Consider the following 20976-nt stretch of genomic DNA (forward strand, 5'->3'; position numbering starts at 1 on the left):
CAATAAAAACTTACAGTAAAAGGAAAGGACTTGCCTGCTCTGTAAGCCTGGACTTGGTAACATTAGAAGTTCTGCATCTAATTTTCACTTTTAAATTCCATCTCTGTAGCAAGCCTGAAGCCCAAAACCAAGCCTTCACCAACAGTAAGAAAAATCCTGGGTTTAAGAAGCTAAAAAGATTAAAGTTTGCAAAGATATCTGTACTAGGACACATTTTGTTCATACACCCCTGAACTAGGAGGAGATTTGGCTCTGACCTTTGTATCTCAAGGTATTCCCTATCAGAAGAACATATAACTGGGCATAAGACCAAAGCAGAAAAAAAAAAAAGTGGTTACTGGCTGTTATAAAAATGCACTAAGTTTTTTTTTTTCAGTAGCTTAAAGGAATGCTATCAGTATACAAATAAAAAACCCCAACTCTTAAAATATTATTTCTATCTGGAGATAATAACAAGAGCAACAGCATGGTCTGTTGTACTTGAAAAATTTAAATTTCCCCTTTGTGTGAGATTCATTTTAATGTATATATAACATTAAAATGCATATAAATATATATCAGTGTGCAGTTATTTCCCTTAATGCTGCATTTTTTTTTAAATGCTGTATTCACATCAGTCTAAAAAGAGCCTTTACTGAGGCATCCCTACTAAGGAAGAATAAAAAGTCATAGTATGAGTATGACTATTGAATCAAAAAGGAGTAAGTGGCGAAAAAAATTAACAAAAGCACAACATTATACTTTCTGGTTGAATAATACACATTATGCTTTCTAGCTGAATAATACAGAAGGCATTTATGTTTAAACAACTGCATTAGAAAGGTAAAGCAAACCTGCAGAACGTTCTTGCTATTCAGAATCAAAACTTTCAGTTATACGTATGAGTATGTATAGAAAGAGCATAGGTACAGTTCATGTTCTGTGACAGGCAAAATTCTGCATACAGCCTGGAATGATTTATTTACAGAACCCCCACACGCATAAAAACTTCCCTCAGTTCCCCAGACCTCCTCCATGAGTTTGCTTTGTCATTATTCAACTGGAGGACTGAAAAAAGTTCAAAACTACAGCCAGACTTCCAGACTGCAAAATCATGTACCTACTGAAAGGAGAAGGAGCTGCAGGCATGTGGTTCATCCCGATGATGCCCCGGTGTCCTCTCAGACTCACCGTTCACCCGGCATTAGCTGAGTATGAGGACTTGGCTGTCAGTGGCATATGGTACCTCACCTGTTTCCAGAACTTAGAATTGGATGACTGTGGGTGCACGGTGTGCTGCTCTTTCCATTTGACAGTACCTTGCTGCTTAATAATAAACCTAAGAGATTCCTGAAGTTTCTCATAAGTCCCAATCGTCTCCATTTCCAGCAGGATCACCTTCGTATTGTTCGGAATGAGGGCATTGTATAAAGCAATGTGTTGATCATACGCAGGTTCTTTGCAATTGATCAGCTGGTTTGTTAGAAGGATGATCAGCCGTCTGCTCTTCTGCATCCTCTTCTCAATTGCACTGGCTGTGTCTAGGAATGTACGCGAAAATTATGAGACCCTGAAATTTCTTTTTATAAAGTCTTTTGTATTTAGGCACTTCATTTTCATTGCTTTTTAACCAGAAAGAACTTCTGTCTCACTTCAGTCTGGTACAGTTTATTCATTAGAAAAAGAGCTTAAAAAACCCCAAACCAAACCAAGCCAAACAAAAAAACCTAAAAATCAAACCCCCAAACCCCAAAGCTTTTCCTTTCAAATGTTTTCTGTGGTTGAAATATTAATATTTTCACTGCTCTTAAGAATTGTTAATAATTTCTCTCCAACAACCTAGGGTCAAGTTCAGTAGATCTGGATTGCATCAAATTTGTGCTTCATCAATAGTTTCCACGTAAGGAATCATGTTCTATCAAGTTTAGTGCTTTACAGGCTGATCCTGCAATACTGACCCATGAAAACTAGTCATTCGGAGACTTTCGGGTGACTTCTAAGAGGCTTACTTCCCAGTAGAGGGCGTGTTAATTCTCCTGAGCTATAGCATGCTAATTTATACGCTAACCTGTGCATAGGGTTGGCATCCGCCCTGCAGGCTGTGTGTCAGCACGACTAAAGGTGTTTCTCCTTCCCCCCACCATGTTAGGGAGAGCTGATCAACTACAACTGGGACCGTGATGTTGTTGTTGGAGGTGTTGAGCCTAGGAAACTCAAGTGCCAGCATGCTATGGGAGAAACTTCTGGGGCCACTTGGAAAACTCCACGTCAAGCCTCCAGGAGCTGCTTTTCTCGATGACCTGCTGTGACATCTGTGGAAGGAACACTGTGGATGAACACTCACCCCAGTTAGAAGAGTTTCTTCTGGTCTGTAGAAAGCTGGAGTTGTTTTGGGGGGAGCATCTCATGCTGGGCCAAGGGAAAGGAGGTGGGAGCTGAGCTAAGGCAATTCAATGTAACAGTTGTTTAACAAAGCCACTGATTTGCAGATGTTGTCAGCCAGCTGCATATGCACCCTCTTTTCCTTTGCTGGGGGCTGCCAGCCCATTGCAAGGGCCTTCTCAGTCACAGAGACGCCCAGCTTTTTCAACTCCTGGGTCAGGAAGAGAACCCTTTCAATGACTTCTCCATCCTATTTCTTCGCTGAGAGAGTATACTGTGAAAATAATTTGCCTTTCTGTGATGTTCACCAATTCAAACTCCTTTCATTTGCTTCTTTTTAATTAAATTTTCCTGATGTTAGGAGAACAGGTCCTTTGGAAGGTGAGAAAAATTAAGGTAAGCAGCTACTGTCATATGTTTAGTTCCCATAATAACAACACTTTTAAAAAGGCAACTTTCTCAGTTTTGAGGTGCAATCCATTGTGCTCAGGACTGAAAGAGGGGAGTGTGAATACCTGGGGAGGTATTCACTTCTCCATTTGGATTTCTGATGCCATACTAGTGGCAAGAGGAAAGACGTGACTGCATACTGCAAATACTTTCACCGAGGGATTCATTGCAACCTGTTTTGTGAATGTTAGAAGTTTATATGAGTTCAGAAAGTGACAGAAAATATTGTGAAAGAAAAACCCACCAGAAGCTATTACACACAAAAATATGAGCATCTGAAGTCCACATACTGCTGGGAGAGTACATTAGTGGAAGCATAATATAAGTTTGTCCTTTCTTAAAGTCTTTTCCAGTCCTTTACCTGTGGCCACTGCTGAAGACAGGACACTTGGCTACACAGAACATTGCTCCAGTGAAGTTTGATCATTGCTCTGCTATTTGCTTATGTCTTTATATATTAAAGATACAGCAGCTCCAGCAGCATTTGGTTAGATTCTGCAGCAAGGAATGCAGCTGGGCAGGACAATGAGGCCATGAGAAGAACGGAGTGGAAGGTGATGTTGGTGAAAACTTTTGGTTTGCCAAGTAATACTTGCTTTTGCACCTCTTCAGGCAACTGTTCGGTTGTAGGAAATACTCTTAATCAGTAAGACCAGGAAACAAAAAGAATCCTACTTTAGGGAAGCATAATGGGAATCCAAGAGCTGCGCAGTGCTGTTTATCAGCTGAATCATTCTGTTTAACTTTCCTTCTTACTGGAAGAACACAAATTTCAAGTAACAAAGCTTTGTTCTGGAACTAAGAGTCATAAGCATGTCTTGAAATAATAATTCCATTGAATATCCTCACTGCAATTTTTTTTTTTTCCTGGAAATACACGGAGTTTTACAGTGAAAAATGTGATTTATCCAACACTACGATAAGTGTTCAGGAAAGATCACAGTAACTCAAAGTGGCATCTCCTGGTTTACTCTGCTCAGCATATTTTAATTGTAAAGTTTTGGATTTGGAAACCTGGTAACAAAAGGCTCAAGATCAGAATATAAACTAGAGTGGGGAGCATATGGGCAAAGTCCGTCTGCGTGGAAGCAGAGAATATTTAAGTGCTCCCAGGGGCGGGCAGATTTGAAATAGCTTTTTCACTGAAGTGGAAGCATTTTGTGGCATGAAAGTGGGCAAGGAAGAGAAAAGCAGCAGACTGAGAAAGTAGGCAAGAAGAGAAAAGGAAGGACAACAGCCAACACTCAGGACATTTTTAGAGTTTTGATTAAATCAGACCAAACAAGTCAAACAAAAGTTACTCACTGTCCCAGGCTGGCTTGGTGAGTCTTCTGCCTGTCACTCCTGGGTTACAGGCATCCATTCGTGCCTTTGTGCCGTGAAAATGTCTTTGTTTTCACTCAACTTATTGCAGCTCTTGTGGGACCCCCAGTCCCAGTCTTCAGCTCAGCTGCGTGCTGCGCTCAGTTTTCTTCAGGCTTGCCATCCATAAATCACAGTTTGAGAGCAGTGACCCATAACAGAATATTGCCCTGTCCCTAATCACCTGAACAGGTGGTGTAAATTTTTTGTCATTGACAGTTTTGTGAGCTACTGTTAGTTCCTTGTTTGGGATCTGGCATGCCGGGAATGGTTTGGCTCAGCAACTCTTGCAGCTTTTTTTTTTACATTCTTGTTGCAGTGAGTTTGCACAAGGCAGCATTTTTGCTGCTCCCCAGAAGAGAAGGACATGAAAGTTCTCAGCCCAGCTCTGGGCAGGTGAATGACACCTGGCCCAATGCGGATGATTTCAGAAATGTGTAACAACAGAAAATGTGCAACAGAAAATGTGCCAGCTTTGGCTTCATGCCTGCTTACTGACAGGGAGAGAAGATCTGGTCCACAGAATAACCAGGGCACAAAACAAACAGACAAGTCAGCTCTGAAGGAAAGCAGATAGCACCTAGAAGACAGCAACCATAAGAGATAGCGTAGAGGTATCCATATGGAAATTAGCAAGGATTAATTAACACGATTCCATTCTGGAAGACAAGGAAGAGGGAACAAAGAATAGCAACTGTCCCCTGAGCTAGTGCTGGGATTGTGTGAAGTGAAAGTAGGTCACATCGGTGAGCCTAAGATGAACTTGCTTTGACTCTTACACCCTCGTAACAGGTTGAAAAACCCCAAGTGATAACGGCAAGGTTAGCTCCTCAGCTCAGTTCGTGGTTTCCTCCTCTTCTGTGTCTTGTAGACCTACTCCCACACGGTTTGTTTGTGGCTTTGTCCAGATCATGGCTACGCAGAGTGGCACGACCCAAAGAGGAGGTGTGCATTTGAGAGAGTCACACGTGGGGTCACGTTTCCTGCATGACCCAAGAAGATGATGAACAACCTGTGCCCCTGCCCTGCAGCTTGCTTTTCTTAGCGCACGGGGAAGCAGGGAGCGCTGCTGTGTCACCCTGCTTGAAAGAGCAGGCACTCAGCTGCTGAGGAGATGAGCCGCCAGCTCAGGAATGTAAAGGGACCTCCTACACCCCGAAAGGGGGCTAGAACCACAAACTGCTCGAGCTTGGCAAGTCATTCTGTGCATTATCTGATCTGCAGCTTACCTTCTCCGGGATATATATCTCTCCCATAAATACACAGCTTATATCCACATTTATTTTCTAGAATATCTGGCATGATTTGGTAAACAAAATATTCCACAAAATTAGCTTCGCTGGTGTGGCTTCTGGGGTAGATAACATACGCATCGTATATCTTCCCATCTGCAAGGCAAAACAAGGGGGAAGTGTGTTGTGTTGACGTGAATTAGAGTCATCTATTGCAAAAGCTAGAAGAGAAATAAAAATACCAGTCTTTGAAACATTTCTAAGTAGAAGTTCCTGCTAGTTTGAATAATGTATATCATCAGGTGCGTGTTTGGAAATTAGAGACTGTGCACATTTGATGTTTTCCATGCTCAGTTGTCCTATACATTTGTAACTTTGGAGTACGTGACCTTTGTATTGTGAAGGCTGTATCCCAAAGTACAGAGAGTAAGGATTCAATTGATAGATGCATATTAGCATGAAACAGAGATGAAGCTCAGCATTTGTCATTTCAGTGATACAACAGGCTGTTAACAGCCTTTGTCTTTCAGGACAAGACACTCAAATTCTTCCACCCTGAAGAAGTTACTCATCCTCTCATCCTTCCCACAACGTATCATACTTCTGAGTGAAAAGCTCCTTTACTCAAGTAGTCTTACAGTCAGGACCAAGTACAAAGTCAAATACATTTTTTTTCTAGTCCCAAATGTTTCATTTCTTTCTTTCCAGTGGACATGATCATACCCTTTCTTTTGTTGCTATCTGAGGTTCTTGTCCAGACCTTCCTTACAATAAAAAAGAAATAGCCATTTCCAGAGTCTGATTCATCATAAAATATACTTAAATGGAAACTGCCCTAAAAAGCACACTTCTTTCCTCTTTAAAAAGAACATAAGTAACTAGATCAGCTGTAGATATCTACCATGAAGACATCTGTGGTAGAAGTCAGCTTCAGATTTAAAAAATGTAAATTTAGGTGTCTACATGAAAGCTCGGTGTCTAAACTCCTGTTACAACCAGTGGAGAACCAGCCACTGCAGTTAGTGAATGCTAGAGCGATCCAGATTACTCTCATGTAAATGCCAGGGCCCCAGCCGAGTTGCCTAAACATAGGCATCTAGGGCCATTTGAGACTCCCTATGGTACCCTACCTGGTGTCCAGACCCTGCTCCAGCAGTCTGCAACATCCAGCTATGTGTTCATTTTTTTGGCCATCCCAAATGACTCTACGTGCCCATGTTTAGACCACTGACACAAGGTCCAAGTGCCTGGTTAGCCGAGCTGATTTTATTGACGAGGACCTGGATTTGGTGTCGTTAGGCACTGCCAGCCCTTCAGCCACAGCAGAGGGATTCAGGTCTCTCTGAAGCCCAAAGGGAGCTCTGGCAGCACTTTTTGCCTATGGTTAGACAGCTGAACCTGGGTCTCCAGGTTTCACGTTTATGATGGGTACTTGCATGTGTGCACCTTTATTGCATGCAACTAAATTTAGATGGCTTAATCTTGAGCTGAAGTCTACCCCTAAAGTCAGATGGGATGTATTCCCCCAAAAGTGTCTACCACAATATTGGCACCTCTTTCTTCAGCTTATAAAAACTGTACTGCTCTAACACATGCTTGTTAACACATTAGCCAGCAGGCTGGTTCCTTTGCTTTAGAGAGTGCATAACAAGTACAGTTAATAGCACTGTAAATTGGATTTTCACTGTCATTCAATGTTCCATAGCAAATATGTTTGCTAAAAAAATATGAATCTAGGACTGAATCCCTCTTATATACAGCACATCACTACAGAACCCAGGAAACAAAGGAATGTAAAGCACTACCAGAGCTACGTATGTCCCCTCTTATCAAAACCATTGCAGAAGGCATAAGAAAGCGAAGGATCAGGCTCAGGTGTCATATGAATTAGTAAGAAACTATCAAATAAATCCATATCCATATGATTTGCCTTTTTCCTTTTTTTAAACCTTCTTGCTCAATTCTTACTTACCGTCCTTGACTGAGTAGGGCTGAAATATCTCCCGGTACAATAGGACAATATCAACTCGGAAGGACTGATAAAGTATAACAGAGGCTGCTATTGCAATTAGCAGAACTAGAGATCCTACAATCAAGAGGATGTTAGGAAGACCCACTGCAAAGAAGAGGAATATATCATTAGCCACAGAGAAGTTAACCCTTGGGCTGAAGCCTCAGCCTCTCATATCCTTACTTCTGTCGCAGCTTTAAAGAGCTCACAACAGAGACAATGAAGCTTTTTCCTTCCCCAGCTGGTGTAGCCAACACAGAGACCCCTAAACTAGAAGCATGCTAAGCAGTATGCAATTAATATTTATTTCCGTTGAATCCAGACCTCCCTACACTAAATACCACAGCTGACAATGATGATTAAGTATTTTGTAACATTGTAAAACTGTTAATAACACAACAAGAAAAAATGTTCAAGCATTTTGTAAAGTATCTAAGCCTACGCATGACAACCGTAAGTGTCCACAAAAGGACAAGTGGAGGTTTCTGGCATAGTTACACAAACAGGGTAGAGAGAGAAACATGTGCAAATAATGAAATCTGACAGATAAGAACAAAGTACGCAAAACAAGCAGGAAAACAGAACATGTCCTGGTCACAAAAATAAAATAAACTGTGCTGGAGGCAGATCATGTTCTCCCCTGCCTTTTCCTTTGAAGAGGGTCAAGGGGTGTAAAATAACAATGATGAATAAGGAAAATTGAGAAAGAAAGGAACCACCTACTTTAGTTCCAGCTTCCTTTGTGAAAGAGCTCTTGAATCTGACCACCTCCACCTCAGAGAGGAAGACTTATCAAGGATAGATTCAGACTAGATATAAGGAAGAAATTTTTTATGATGAGGGTGGTGAAACACTGGAAGGGGTTGCCCAGGGAGGTGGTGGAGGCCCCATCCCTGGAAACATTCAAGGCCAGGCTGGATGGGGCTCTGAGCAACCTGATCCAGTTGAAGATGTCCCTGCTCACTGCAGGGAGGTTGGACTGGGTGACCTTTAAAGGTCCCTTCCAACCCAAATCATTCTGTGGTGCTGTGATTCTATAAGGATGGCAGTCACCAGCTCTGTGCTATCGTATGCACGCAGCTAGTCTAGGACAAGATTGTGATTATCACTCTTCTAGGGGAGAGCTACGTTTCTATCACAACCCAGACAGCTGCATTTCTATAACAGCCCACTTTTCCTCTTGTTCTGTGATTCACAGAGCAGAAGTCAATCTATGTATGTGCATCCCCTAGATGGCATCTAGTTCTGCTGCAGCAAGAGACAACAGGAGGTAAAAGCAAGGTCATTTTGTACTCCCTCCAAACTAGAAAGATGGAAGCTTAATCCACATACTGTTACAGACACAAAGCTGGAGAAGATGCTTTTGACCTATGTCCTGGACATATTGAATTCACCCAGGATTCAGTATTGAAAACACTAGGAATTCCAGATAGTCAAGTTTGAAATCAGAGGCTTTATACAGCAGTTACACAAAGAGGATTCATTATTCCCTTGGAGGGAAGATTAATGGCAATTGTCTCATAGTAGAAATCTGCTCCTGAGCAAATGAAAGAAACCTAAATCTACTTCACTTGGTTTTAACATGTAGACTCAGAGCAACTCCATGCACATTTTTTCTCTGACAACTAAAGCCATTAGATTTCCATTTGCAGTCCACAGTCTTTACCTAATTATTCCTGCCCAGTGTGACAACTCATCCTACAGTTGCAATAATATAACTGCTTTGGGGACTTTTCTGTGATTTGGATCACTGAAATTATTTGGATTAACAAATATACCTCCAGAGGTGTCAGACTGGGTGATGGACTTCTACCTCCAAAGAAATGCACATGAAAGTGTCCAGATTGTGCATCACAGCTTCCTAAAAGGGCCCATCTATTTCTGTTTTACTATGATACAGCAAATATAATAATTGCCAGATGCAATGCCCTGGCTTGGAATATGACTAGAAAGAAGCATGTATCCCTTCAGCGTTACAATGAGATTTGAGGTATGCTGCAATTTCAGAACTATCTTAGCTGAGGAAAGAAACATCCCTTTGAATGCTGACCACATATACACTGAAATACAAGCATTCTGGCAATACAAACATGGACGTCAGCTCTGGCACCCTCAACTGTAAAGACCCTTCACAGCACCTCAGCCCATGGAAGGGGTATTGTACCGGCAGCAGCTCCAACCAGCCAAGCCTTGTGCATTCAGAGCAGGGATCAGACATTCAGGGCTTTTCCTCCTTCTGCCTGCAAAACACACACAAGAGACATGTGGCTGCCGCAGCGGGCCATTCACCGGCTGAAGAGCCAGTCTCGACCTCCTCTGCAGAAGAAGTAGCAAGACAGATCGGAAAATGCTGCGGATTGTATGCAGCCAGTAAGTATGCTACCAGGTGAAGGCACTGACCACCACTGAGGAGCAATTTCAGAGCTTTGGCTTGGACTTGGCACGAAGTGAATGAAATAAGATAAAATATTTAGCAGTGAAGAGTGTCTTTATTGAAATTTACAGGTTCCCTTGCTTCTCCAGATGTTGAGTAAGGCAGTGTGACTTACAGCGGCAACCTAAAAATATTAGTTCCTGAGAAATTCCACTGAAAAGGTACATAAATAAAGAGTTTATAAGTACATTCTCCCTTTCCTCTGGTAGGATGCGAGGTAAATCTGACATAATTTTCACACTCTTCCTGGTTTTTTTCTTTGCCATTTAAAAGGAGAAAGAAACACTAGGCATGCAATGGAGCGTACCTTACCAGAACTAGGAGATCTGGGGAAACCACCTTCCAATAAGATTGAAGTGGGCAAGAAAACAACCAATTTCTTTTATAGTGAAGTTTGGCCATTTTGTAGTTTTAACAGTGTCACGTGATGCCCATGAAGGAACTTTGTCCTTGTGGACCCCTTAAAATTTCATTACTTGATCCATTTTCCTGGTCAATATACAACCACTGCCTGCTGAGGATGGCCCAAGGATCAGAGATTGCCACTATTTCTTAATGCTTCATTTGTCGAGAGTGTGCTTGCCACGACATTACAAATACTGTTGTAATGCATTGAGTAAGTATTTATGAAACATGTAGAAAAGAAACAGGTTCCAACAACAACTTCTGCAATTACGAAGGTAAAAAATGCTGTTTACATTTGTCATTCCACTGATTAGACTGAGGCTGGAAAAGAAGTGATAGATTTCCTGTGCTTATACAGCTTGCAAAGCATCAGACAAGAACCTCCTAGGGGTCTTCCTGGAAGAGTAGGTTCAGTTCCCAGGAAGGCTGACTCAGCCTCTTATCTCTCTGGAATAAATCAGCTATATTCATCACAACAGGGGCAAGGCCCAGAAGCCACTTTTGGAGGCCCCAAACAAGGCTGAACAGATCCTGCTGTTCTGTTTGACTTTGCTGCATCATTTAGCGGCAGAGAGTTCATGAGCAGACTGTCTTCTAATATTATTTATTTATATTCAAGAGCAATGGGAATACAGAACTATCAGCTCACAAGAAACAATATTGGAGAGGCCAGAGAAAACAAGCCAGAAAGCAACATTTGAAGGCTTTCCTGACAAACTCCAGAAGAACAGCAGTTTTTTGTAATTTCTCTGGCTTCTAAGGTGGATGCACTTCCAGTCAGTAAAGACAGAGATTTGGGTCTGAAATTCCTGTCCACATCCATCTACCAAAGATGATCCAAAAGGTTAGGTTCAGCGTTAAATATCTTTGGGGAAGAATAGAGCCGATGTCCTGGGCTGAACTTTATCTCTGCTCCAAATGACTGGAATTTCTGGCTTTCTACAGGTAAGAGGGTTCACACCAGAAAGTTTTGTGGCCTGCTGGGAACTTCACAATTCCTTGTGAATAAGAATTGAGGAACGCTCCAGGAGAAATATGATGATGCTTGTGGGTCAGACACATTAAAAGACTCCTCCAGTTACTTAACCAGCCCTGAATCAAGATGAGGAACTAAAAGCCAGTGGCAGCTTATATATTGATAAAAAGGGAGCGACTTGGAAGGTATTCAGACAGCCCATGAATTCCTTAGCAGGCAGGTTAAAGGGGATGCTGAAGGGATGTTCCTGTCCTGACCCAGCTCTGCTGGCAGGAATTAATACTTCCAGTGTTTCTCCAGTTACTTGTCTTTGCCTCTGTCTCAGGAGCTAACAGCTTCTGTCAGCAGAGCTACCTTTGTGACCATTGATCCACTGCAGTTATCAGTGGGCTGAACTGGCGTGAACAGTGTAGCTGATTGGTTTTCTCGTTCTTGAGGGGTGGCATCTTCCAGCATGAGAGAGACCAAGCAGCTGTGGAGGGCAACTGGGAGTAGCCTGGCAGGCAGAGTCACTGTCTCTCACCAGGTATCCAGCAAGACGAGCTACATCTTTGCCAGGAAAGATGGAAGAAAAGGGAATTAAAAGTTGCTGCAAATTCCTTGGCGTTACACTGACCAAAGGCACACCACACAACAAGTTATGCAGATGATCTCAGAGAGCATGAGAGGACAAGTCTTGGGGCAGAGAGGGAATGTAAAATGTGGGATGAGCACCATCTCTGGAATTAAAAAGGGAGTTATAGGGCTGAAAGATCTGGACCAAATGAGACAACCTATATTTTCTGTAAAGAGGTATTATGACACATGAAGAATGCATTTATGAACAAGTGTTGGTGAAGGAGTCAGAAGATACCAAAGAGCTTCAGGCAAAGAGGGCAGAGAAAGGATGGGAAATAATGTGGAAGGATGGGTTCCATATTGACTGGGGGTGATCAAAGACTAGGCAGGGGGTGGATGAGAAAAAAAACTGAGAAAGCTCTTCCTCAGAAGGAGGAGCAACCTCTGAATGTAGTGGCAGCAGCAGCTGAAAGAGGCAGGGCTATTAGCACCTTCTAATGGAGGCAAGAACATAGCTGCAGAGACTGTCAAAATCCATAGCCAAATCTTCATTAAATTATTCAGTTAAAGCAAAGGAAGAATTTGCCTGATTTTTCTGTGTCTAAAAGACATAGTGTGCATAGCCTGGATACCACCAAATAATTCCAAAAGGAGCTGACTGCACTGCATTACTCCTGATAATTGAGGTACTTGGGTCACGTAGCTCATTTCTAAAGAGCTCATCAGCTCCTCTTAGCAGCATTTATTTCCTATTTAAAAAGATAAGCAAAAAGACACTTGGGACAGACACTTGAGACAGATGCTTTTTTTCACAACACAGCACTTTTCTTCATGCACATGTGCAAATACATACATGTGTGCACAGCATATACTCTAAATTGGAAAATACAGTTTTTTCCCTGTGAAATGTCAAGCAGCTTTGCCAATGACATCCATTCCTGGCAGTATTAAGGGAGTATTTTTGTTTTCCATGGACACAAAACCAAATAGCTCTCACCACTCTTGACTATGAAAGAATCTCTTCCTTTTCTCATCACTCCTCTCTGGCAATTTTTTATTCTAATGTGGATTGAAATTGTTACCAAAGCAAATTGCTAGGGTTAATTAGAACAATATTGCCAACAGTGAACTAGGACTTGAAGTATTCAATTATGACTCAGAAAAATAGATGAAATTTCTGGGTCCCACGGAAAATTTCCATGTGGTGAGCCAAATCATTCATTCAGCAGGTTTTTGAAGACAGACTATTGCTGTAAGACTGAACAGCAACTCTAATGCAATTGCTTACAGCATCTTTGCTTCCTCCCTTAGTCTGTCACCTATGAAGCTTAACACTATTTACCCAGTTCATTGAACACCCCCAAAATAGACTGAGTCAAGTAGTAAAAGTGGCAAAACACCTATTCATCTCTTACTTCCTATTGCAGATCTGTGCTACAAATAATGATAATGCAGCCCATACTAAATGCCTTTAAAAAAAGTCAGAATACAGAGCAAGAACTTGTGTAAAAGCACGTTAAAAGCATAGTAGCTAGTAGACACAATTTGTGATGTGGGAAACATTAAGGAACAACCAGATATTAAAAAAAAAAAAATCCACAATTTTTTTTTCATTAAAAACGAACAAACAAACAAACAAACTGCAACAAAGTAGAATACACATTTTTATTACACATTTACAAGATGTGAGGCACAAGAAAACCCTACAGCATTTTTATTATACCCAGAGGCAAGCTGTCATTGTCTTAGCACAAATACTGCTCAGCTTTGTGAGGAGTGAGTGAAGAAAACTAAAGCAGAGCGCAACCATTTCTGGATGTAGCATTGCTTACACCAACAGTGCTGAGCAGCAGAAGCAGGCATCCTGACAATAGCAGCAACAAGGGGAAGGGAACAGACATCCACACAAAAGAGGCAGCAGCAAAGGGGGGTCACAGTCAAGAGCTTTCATGAACATTTACTGAAGACCTATGGATAAAAAAACAAAATAAGAGTTGTCTACAACAGAAATCAGATTTAATGAATCACTTGATGAATACAGAATACAAAATATCCTCTATCCTTCATGTAGTTTGTAGTATGGGGCCCATAAAGGACTTGTATTGCCTGAACTAGAGTGAGCAGGAACTGTTACTCACTTTCCTTCCCTCTCATTGCAAGTGCGCTCCCACACTCAGATAATTCGGAGCAGAGCTGATGTGTTTCCAGCTTCCTGAGTGATGCTATACCTGCTCTCATTTGGTAATATCCAACCAAAATATCTCCTGTCACCTTCCTTTGGGGGGAATCGGTGCTGTCCTGCCGGATGATGACCCATCCACTGTTAAAATTCACCTACATCCCTTCTAGTCTAGGCTATGGCAAGGAAATAGGTCTATGCTTTGAAGCCATAATCCTGTAGGAAGTTATAAACAGTCAAGAATACTTCAGGACGCAGTGCTGTGCACACCCTGTGACCACAATACACTTGATTTTACTCTTTCCAGCATTCTCCTATAGAAAACTATTCCCTGTTAAAGACTTCAGGATTCCTTCTCAAGATCCTTGGTGGCTCAGCATATCTGAAGGGATAAGAAAGGAAGCCATTGACCGCAGCTTCTTGTTGTGCCTTCACTGCCATAATAACATTTTCTGCCATAAGAACCAATCTCAGTGGTGCTGGTGACAGTGCTTTCTCAGGGATCTGGCTATCCCTATTAAAAAAAAAAAAAATCCCATACGAGCTAAAGACCACCTTAGTCCCCACCATTTACTGACCTCAATTTTCCTTCTTTGGCGAAATTATTAGAATCATGAATTTAAAAACAAAATTAAGGGAAAGGCTTTGAAGTGTTATTCACACCTCTGTACAGCACACGGTGAACACAGAGGGAGAGACAATAAAGCCAGACATTGCAGAAGTTAGTCGCACCACTTAACATTCAATCAAAAAACAAGGCACTACAGAGGATGTGGTACAGGAGAGAAGGCAAGCAAACTGGTAAACTGGCAGCTGAAACTCTTGCTTTTAAAGTTTGCCTGTTTTCTGCCATGGTTCTGCAGTAGAAACTACAGTTTGATTCTTAAAAGAAGATGAATCTCTGCTCCTCACAATGCATTGCAATGCCGATGACCAAAGGAAAGGTCAGTTCCCTGCCCAGCTCGCATCTGCAGAGGATCCTCTACAGCCTGAGTATCTTGTAGAGCAGACTGCACTACACCAGTGTGCTTCAACTCCAAGTGCACTGCATGCCTTCGAGGCGAGGGGAAATTATCACTGAGCAGAAATATGCTAGAAACAGGTTGTTCTTATCACAGGGCTGATACACTGTCCTGGTCTGCAATCTCTCACTGATACCATATGAGTAATGCCCTCCCCCCCGGCACAATTTACCCCAAGGAATTTCATGACCTAATGAAGCTGTGAGAATTTTGTCTTTGGCTTGAGTACGTAGGGAGGAAGCAGGCTGGTTTTTCTTCTTGCTAGCAGAAACTTTCTTGCTAACAGAAACAAATAATAAAATAAAATCACCAACATATTTCAAACAGTGCAAAGTGTAAGAAAACAAAATGAAAAAATCCTACCCTCACACTGTGCTTTGAGTTTTAATGTCACTGTGGCCTTTGTGTTGCCCATTTCGTTCACCACTATACATGTGAAATTTGCCTGCAGATCCTCCTTTTTTACTTCAGTAATATGCAAAGTTGTCTCTCCGTAATATTCTTGCTCACGTCCTTCAAAACTAATAGAGAGAGAAAGAGCTGGTACCGTTGGCTTTAATAGCAAGGCATGGTTTGCATAGAAGAGAGATTATTCTGTGTTATATGTACTTACAAATGAGTTTTTTCATGAAATCTTGAAAAATGTAAGCCTTTCACTGGGGTGTTATCCACATCCCATGTGACAACAGCCATCAGCTGTTTCTTAATCCCCAGGCGGGCCTGACATTTCAGAGACAAAGCAGCACCTAATCAAGATAGAGAGAGGTGTAAACATTCCCTGATGAAAAACAAGCATAATTTCATTTTCCTCATTACATCTTTTTCTACAAATCTTCGTACCACCTGTGAGTTTTGTCTTAACAATTTTGACATACTTCTCTGCTGAGAAAATGATACACGGAAGAGATTAGAAAATAAATAGTAAAAGGAGATTTTAACAAATGAACTAAAACAACGCCAAGGATTACAAAAGGAATTATTTATATTTGTTATGATGAAGGCAATGTAGATTTTGCTTGTGATGTTTAACCCACATAGTCAATTATTGAGGAACATGGAAAGTAAATGCTGGTTTACACGCAAATGTACATGGAAATAACATAATTTAATTTCACTATATATTATTTTGCCAAAGTCTTGTGTGCAGAATTCTGTCTTGGGTTTCATTCAAGCTGGACAAAAGTAAACCAGTCCAAGCAAAACTAAAACAGGAAATTACTTATTAAGTATTTGTCATTAGGAAATATTTATTCCAAAGTAAGAGTCTCTGTTGCACTGAAAGAAGGTATAATTAAAACACTTTAAGTCATTTCCATGTAAATCTGCATCTAAGCAGGGCTTAGATAAGATTAACAAATTTTATGACTTACATCCTGAATTGGTATTAAGGAGCATGGAGAAATCCCTTCAGTTTTGCAAATAGGAGGCAATAGATCCGGTACAGCAAATGGTTTTAAAATGGAAAGAAAATTTACTCCTTGCAAGCAATGCCAGATTACTTATTGTCCCAGAGGAGTGGACAGAGTCCACAGAGCACTAGAGACTGATCATCATATTAGAGAAAGGTGGTCCTGCAGCACAGATCATCTAATGCTGAGTGACAAAGCAACTCGGGGAAAGAGGAAAAAAAGAATGGGAATGCAAGTCAAAACGGCAACTCTGAGTATGTGGCACCTCAGACAGGTCCTCAGGCCCCTGCAGTACCTGCTACCACAGCAGTCTTGCTTTAGGACAGAAACAGCGGAGCAGTAATTGCGGTCCCAGTGGCCCAGATTCATCCCACCTGCCCTGGCAGGTATCCTAGGCTACCTGTTTATGTCTCAGATGGGCTCAGTTGCTTTATGGAGATGTCCAGCTTTCTCCGTTGACTACAAAACCCCTGGATGGCTCTCGTCCCTACCGCAAGCACCTTGCTCTGATGCCGCGAGTTACGCAGGATAAATCTGAATCACTGAGAACATCTATGGTCCTAAATGAAAGGGTGCAAGCTCTGCATTGCAGGCTTTCCAACCTGCTGTTTCTAAGTTCACTTGTTGGTCCCATCTTTCAGCCTTCTCAGTATCTTCCAACCAGACAGCTCTGCTCAATGCTAGCCAATGTGGCCCTGAGCCAGGCAGTGCTCCATGGCCTCAGGGCCAGCCGCCAGTCCCTTGCTCTCCTTCATTCATCAACAGAGACAGAGCCACTGTCTGCAGAGTGGAACCACAAGTAACAAGGAGTATCTCTAGTTGGAAGTCTGTCCTTCTCTCTTAGGGCTACCATCAAGCAGTTTCCAGAGATTTAGCTAAAGCCTTCTCTGAAGCAGCTGGAAGCTGTCACCCCTTCAGCTGAGATGTAATAATTGACCGTGTGAGTAATTCTAGGCTATCCCAATAAGGGTAGAATGGGTTATTTAAATCCCCTTAAATTGCTGTTTAATACCTAAATAACCCATCAGTTATACCTAACTTCATGTCGCTGTGACTGGGGTGAATTAAAACTGGTAAACATTATGGTGCAAAAATGTAACGAAAAGTCCTATCATTAAATCTTCTTGAAGATCCCCATGTTCACTAGGCCATCACAAAATGTTAGTTTAAAAACAATTTAAAGTCTGTACTTACCAAGCTCCACTTCTATTACATCTTTATCTTTTGGAAATAAAATTTGAGGAGGTAGAGGTGAGTGTTTTGCTTTAGGAATTAAGAAGGAAAGAAAGCACATATTAGAAAGTTGTAAAAAAGCATTTTCTAAGACAATGATTATAATCTGTACGGTTAATATCTTAAGATCCCAAAGTAGAATTGAAAACTGGCCCTACAGCAGTGTTTCACATGTCTGTTGGGATCGTCTGATTTCATTCCTATGACCAAATATTCCTGGGGAAGCTGTACTTGTTAATAGTGTAAGTATTTCCTCCCCATTTATTTAATTTCTACACTTGTACATAAAAAGCAAGGAAAATTTTTAGTTTCTCAAGTACTGTTTTAGCTGCTGAGTGGAAAAAAAGGCAAATGCACTTATAGGTTTGTGTGTTTTCACAGTTGCTTATTTTGTTTTTAAAGAGAGAGAAAGAAATTCCTTTAGACATTTGAGAAATTACATATTTATTTTCTTTCCCCACTAATAATTGTTATGGACAGGTCCAAATTCCATCCAGCTGCTTGACTTGAATTAGGTATTCAGGTCTTTAAGATTTTTTTCTTCCTTTCTTGCCCTTTATACTCTTGCATATTTCCCACTCCAAACACATCACTTGCTATCCTTTCCCTCATTAAGCTTTTCCACCTGAAGGCACCTCTGTGAAACCCATAGCAGTATTTCCCTAAAAAAGTCTGCAGTAACTCATTCAACACCCTGCTTCCCAGGCTGCCAGAAAAACAATTCTCTTTACCCATCCTAACCATTTCTAATTTTCACTAGCTGGATCTGGTAAAAAAGAAGTCAAGAGAAAGTCAGTGACTGCCTAGCTAGCCACCTGTGCTAAGTTCTTAGCTGCCAGCATTCAGAGGCAGAAAGTCCTCTGCGTCAGTGTGGATCTGCAAGGCAACAGGAATGTACATCATAAGCCAATATTATCAAAACATAACAGCTCCATTTATCAGCATACTCATTTTAAGGGCTGATAAAAACCCAAAGCAGTTGTCATTAAGTATTTGAATGTAGTAAAAACTTGAGCAGACATGACAGACCCAGCTCAGAATTCACGCTATGTTGCAATCCCTTCTTTCAGCACTGATTTCAAAAGAAAAAGTCAGATTTACTTTGAAATGAAGTCATCTGCCTGGATGTGACAAAGGCTTTTGTAAATTTGGATGCCTTTGTGCCAAATAAAACCCAGCAATTTTCATTATAACCCAGACACAACAATATCCCTGACTAGTTAGAGAAGTTTTGATGAAAGTACATTCAAACAAAAATTGTTAGGCAGAGAAGAGGCACGACACCTCCTAAGCTACTGTACAAGGTCTCAGTTCAAATCTGTCTTCTGTCCAGCTCAGAATAATTGGAACAAACTTCGCTACTGGGATCTAGGCACAGCAGCAAAAACTGGAATCAAGGCTCCTACGCTCCAAATACGCCTTCTGCCCACAAAGCTGGGTCCATCCCCACAGCAAAAATATCTGATGTCAGTCTGCAAATTAACATGATCTATTTTGGCGGGGGGGGGGACGGGGACGGAAATTAAAAAAAAAAAAAAACAAACCAACAAAAAACAAAACCCAAGCCCCCCCAATCCCCAAGCTCCCAACAACCCTTCTGGCTGTTTTTCAACAGATCTGATTGCAGAACTGAAGACACGTTTTGAAGTTTTGCAAGTTGGTACAATCTGGAACTGCTGATTGCTGCATGCTCTTCCCCTGACCGCCATCCAAATACAAAGCCTCCCTGAGGAGATTGCCACCTAGAAGCACCCCAAAGTCCATATATCTCAGCTGTATTGGCTGTGTTCAAAATAACAAAGACACGCTAATCACTGGGCTCCGCTCATTTTCTGTCTGTATATATAGACCTCACTCATTTTGTCTCATTCAGACAAATTTAAAAGTTTTTTCAGCCCTACTATCAAATAGATGCTAGATATCAGTACAGACCAGAAGGTATTGAGTTGCAGGCCATCAACATTGGACCATTGGACCACCAGATGATCCTCCCTAGCTACAAATTCTTCTCCCCTCAAACAAACAGAAAGAGAGCTTTGTGGCATCCCACTGAGGAGACCCTGCATTTCAGAAATAAGCGCTACCAGACAGCTCCACCAACCACAGTATATAACCACAGTCATCAGAGACTTTTAGCAAAAAGCTGACCGTGACCAGGTCTGAATTTACCCCCATCTTGCTCCAATTAGATCCCCATCCACAAAATTCACCTAAAAAAGCTGATCTGAAGTTCATTTTGAAGATAAAACAAACGAACAGAAACTCTTTTTAATGTACAAAAGGAGCTTCCTTTGCTTTAAGTAGAGATCAGTCTTTTTTATCTTAGCAAGATACAAAATGACTGTCTTACCCTTACTTATGAAAATCCGTGTTGCTGATACGTTAAACACATTTCCTTTATGAGTGTAGATAAATCGACAAGTATAATAACCATCATCCTCCTTTCTCGGGTTGTTAATAAAAATATATTTTTCTCCCATGAAGTATCTCTCTCCCTGAAGAGGTTTGCAGTCCTGGAAAATAAAACTTTCTTTATTTGGCTGCAAACAGCTTCTCATGGTAATCTGATCTACAGCTGGCACTATCAGGGTTTTATTTACCTTATACCACTGGATGATAGTAGCATTCTTATAATTGTCAATCGTAGGACAAACAATTTTTCCTCTTCCAGTGTCATTTGGGTAATGAATCTGATTTGGGAAACATATTCCTTGCTTGTACGGATGCACCTGCACGCTCACGTTGAACGACTTTGTGCGATTATTTGGACTTTAAAAATGGAATAAAGGTATGTCAATGATAGTATTTTTATATGAAATATACTAAATATTTTTAACAAATGTGAGTTTTGTTTTTTATAAACATATGGATGGTTATTGTAGTTCAGTCACAAATTGATTCTTAATGACCTGTCATAAAAATAGCAATTGCAGAATGAAAAGTTACATGAATTGGTGTACACCATGAAAAAATGGCATCATTTCCACAGAAAATAACTAGACTGCATTATTAAAACATGTAGGTTTTTTCCAGTTTTATGCCTTTCACTTTTCAATATTGCACTTACAAACGTGTAACACAAGTGTATTTTCCAGAATCCTCTCTAGAAGTTGGCAGAAACCAAAGAAAATGTTTTAAGGAAAATACTCTTGATCCCTCTTCTTCTGCAGGAATTATTTTGTTAGTATCCATGTGATACCAGGTGACTTTAACAGATGAACTCCATCGGGGACATTTTATAACTGAAGCCTCACCTTCCATTACATCAACTGCAAATGAACAAAAGACAGAAATCTCAGATTAATTAAACCTGAGCCCCACTGAAGCAGAGAACTTGGCATTCC

General features: G+C 41.1%; 1 protein-coding gene across 3 annotated transcripts in view; it reads right to left on the reverse strand.

The window, feature by feature from the left end:
* Positions 1 to 1173: 1173 nt before the first annotated feature.
* IL1RL1 (interleukin 1 receptor like 1) overlaps positions 1174 to 20976 on the reverse strand; it is a 21259-nt gene continuing 1456 nt past the window's right edge. Inside the window, exons 2-10 of one of the 3 annotated variants that reach the window (XM_009638940.2) lie at positions 20700 to 20901; positions 20233 to 20401; positions 19983 to 20145; positions 17594 to 17662; positions 15604 to 15736; positions 15360 to 15511; positions 7378 to 7521; positions 5403 to 5561; positions 1174 to 1520 (exon numbers count right to left, since the gene is read on the reverse strand). In XM_009638940.2, the coding sequence (XP_009637235.1) occupies positions 1174 to 1520; positions 5403 to 5561; positions 7378 to 7521; positions 15360 to 15511; positions 15604 to 15736; positions 17594 to 17662; positions 19983 to 20145; positions 20233 to 20401; positions 20700 to 20901 (1538 nt within the window). Of the gene's footprint in view, positions 1521 to 5402; positions 5562 to 7377; positions 7522 to 15353; positions 15512 to 15603; positions 15737 to 17593; positions 17663 to 19982; positions 20146 to 20232; positions 20402 to 20699; positions 20902 to 20976 lie in introns of all 3 variants that reach the window. The other 2 variants (XM_035894395.1, XM_009638942.2) reach the window with 2 other exon arrangements.

This window comes from Egretta garzetta, unplaced genomic scaffold (genome assembly GCF_000687185.1).
Source record: "Egretta garzetta isolate BGI_Z169 unplaced genomic scaffold, ASM68718v1 scaffold5, whole genome shotgun sequence".
Lineage (NCBI taxonomy): Eukaryota > Metazoa > Chordata > Aves > Pelecaniformes > Ardeidae > Egretta > Egretta garzetta.